The 2629-nt window shown below is 39.3% G+C and overlaps 1 protein-coding gene across 3 annotated transcripts in view; it reads right to left on the bottom strand.

The window, feature by feature from the left end:
* Positions 1 to 2629, bottom strand: part of LOC119120165 (C-myc promoter-binding protein-like) — a 37649-nt gene that overhangs the window by 4024 nt on the left and 30996 nt on the right. For all 3 annotated transcript variants that reach the window (XM_037246803.1, XM_037246804.1, XM_037246805.1), the window contains 2 exons: positions 1434 to 1596; positions 351 to 415 (listed from right to left, as the gene is read on the bottom strand). In XM_037246803.1, coding sequence (XP_037102698.1) covers positions 351 to 415; positions 1434 to 1596 — 228 coding nt within the window. The remainder of the gene's footprint in view (positions 1 to 350; positions 416 to 1433; positions 1597 to 2629) is intronic.

The raw sequence follows: 2629 nt of genomic DNA, 5'->3' as shown, positions 1-2629 counted from the left end.
CTGCGTAAAGAGCACCATGTACCGAGTTATCCCATGAAGTCCCTTTTGAAACTTTCCCACCACTCAATTCTCCTGATGAACCAGTCTACCTGTTTAGTACATCAAGTAGTGAAAGCATGCAGACCTGATGCACAGTTGCAAGCACAATTTAGAGAAACGTATGACTTCAAGTCTTGACACTAAGTCTTAAACCTGAAGATGATTTGGAGTGGACAGGAAAGTTTTTAGTTATTTTGTAAACTGGATTTTACTTTTCCTGGCAGGTTGCTTGTCTAGTGTAGTAGTGCCAGTTCAGATGCAGAAGTCACAAACATTTAGCATTTTCTTTCAAACCCAAACTAAGTACTGACCGATATCAATGTTGTCTTTACCCAGAGCCACCAGGGACAGGAAGAGGAGGTCTCTGTACAAACTCCTAAGGAGGAAAAGGTCAAAGGGCAGGTCAACTTCCAAATGTTCCTAACAATACTGTGTTGAATATGACTTAAGCAGCAAACTCCACAAATTTTTAGCTCTCTCAAGGGGCAGCTATTTTGCCACTTGCTGTCGACTGAAAATATATCAGTTTCCAGGTCTCAGGTCATAACCAATCACGCCTCAGCTTCAAACACTGATGATTGGTTGTGATGTGAGACCTGGCAACTGTGATGTCAATTTCAGTCGACAGCAAGTGGCAAAATGGCCACCTTATGAGATAAAAAATAAAATAGGTGAATTTTACCTTTCATACTCCACAAACAAAACATTAAACAGAACACTGAGTTTCAAAGAGTTGGGCAGAACAGAACATATCACAAAGAACATTTTGGGGCTGACTTCCTCTTTAAGGTCAACAAGCAACAGTCAGCAGTCAACTGGTTGAGCATGTTTTAGAGCGACAGCGTGTGGTATTTAATGACATCTAGTGGTAAACTAGTAGAAAGCAGGGTTACACTTGGCAAGCTTACAACAACGTCTTCAGCAGAGGTGCAAACACAATTTTATCACAAATGACTTCTACTGTTCCCATAAGTGTATTGCATTTGTTTATAGTTATTGATCCAGCAAATATGCAATTCGCTATGTTTGTCCCTTTTAGGAATCCTTAGCAGAATGGCAAGACATGACAGCTTCCTGCACGTTGAGGCGCGACCCATATAATTACAGATGACTAAACCTTCCATTACATTAAAAAAATGTACATTGATGTGATAGAACATTTTTTTGCTGAAATTGATAGTGGGTTTTTAAAATGAGGTTTAATTTGAGGATATTTACACCCAAATCAGGGGAACAGTTTGAGGAAGTACAAGTTTACATATATGCCTCCCGCTTTTCAAGGGACCAAAAGTAAAAGGATAATTGGCTGAACCCCGCAAACTATGCAAGGCTAATGAATTGTATGGCGTTTATTTGCATCGCTGTAGTCCAAATAGAACCATTTCGAGACTAACCTTTGCCTTTTGAGACCGAGAGTGTGGTTCTGTAGCTCAAGTAGATGAGTCATTGGCCGGCTGACATCATTCCTCTGGATGCTCTTTACCACACTGTGCAGCAGCTCCTCTGTGAACACCTTCTCCTCTTTTGGAACGGTTCGGGACACAGCGTAGCCCACATCTACCAAACCACACACAAGCAGGTAAGTACCCCTTTTTTTCTTAATCATAGATTTATGTCGGGATCGTTTGTTTTTGTGACATTTTGTGAAAATGGCCCAATTATCAGAAGTTAACCACAGTATGCTGCTAGCCTACGTCAGTTTAAATAAAGACAATAGTGGCACAACTGATGGTGGTAGTTACAATACGGAATCAGTTTTAGTACACCGGTTTTGTATTTCTTTGATTTTTTTTAATTGAAATTCGAATGACGTTTAAGTAAACATTCACAGAACTAACACCCACAATCAAATCAAGTGCAGGGATGTACTGTCGTTGGTACAGACGCCCACATACACATCGGGTAATTTCAAACACGAAAACAAAACCCATGAAAAGTAAAAAATGACTTTTCACAGACACAGATGTGATCACAGCGAGCACACACAAGAGAGCAAAGACAACCCAAGAAATACATAGGAGTCTACAGCCAGATGACAACACTCACTTTCTAACAACAGAGTACATTTAAGCCCTGAAAAACAGAGAGCAGACAAAGCCTGTTAGCAAAAGAAGACAGCTGGCTTGACCAGCAGCACGTTCTGTATAAAATCTTCAAAACAGAGCCCATGGCGGCGCTCTATTTACGACTGTCAGTCAAATAACAGGAAATGCAGATTAAAAAAACGTTGAAACAGAGTCATCACATATGGACACTTGGATTTTGTGAAAACTTGATTCATGAAATAACTCTATATTTTATGTTTCATTTAGAAAACTGAAAAATATGAATAGCAAGGAAGCAAAAGGTTAAATATATAGTACACCCTAAAACTATTACTTTGCTGAAGTGCCTTTTGCAATAATTACAGAATTCAATCAATTTGGGTGGTAGCTTGTTCAGGTTTTGACTGAATACTTACCAACTCTTCTTTGCAAAAGCAAGCTAAATGTGGTCTTCTGATTTATGAGTGGATGACTGACAGTTTTTATGCCTAAACTGAATCGTATTTTGATAATACAGTAATACCTCGCTACATTGGGGTTAATTT

The sequence above is a fragment of the Syngnathus acus genome, chromosome 3 (assembly GCF_901709675.1).
Source record: "Syngnathus acus chromosome 3, fSynAcu1.2, whole genome shotgun sequence".
In the NCBI taxonomy this organism is placed as follows: domain Eukaryota; kingdom Metazoa; phylum Chordata; class Actinopteri; order Syngnathiformes; family Syngnathidae; genus Syngnathus; species Syngnathus acus.
This window is presented reverse-complemented; position numbering and strand designations above follow the sequence as displayed.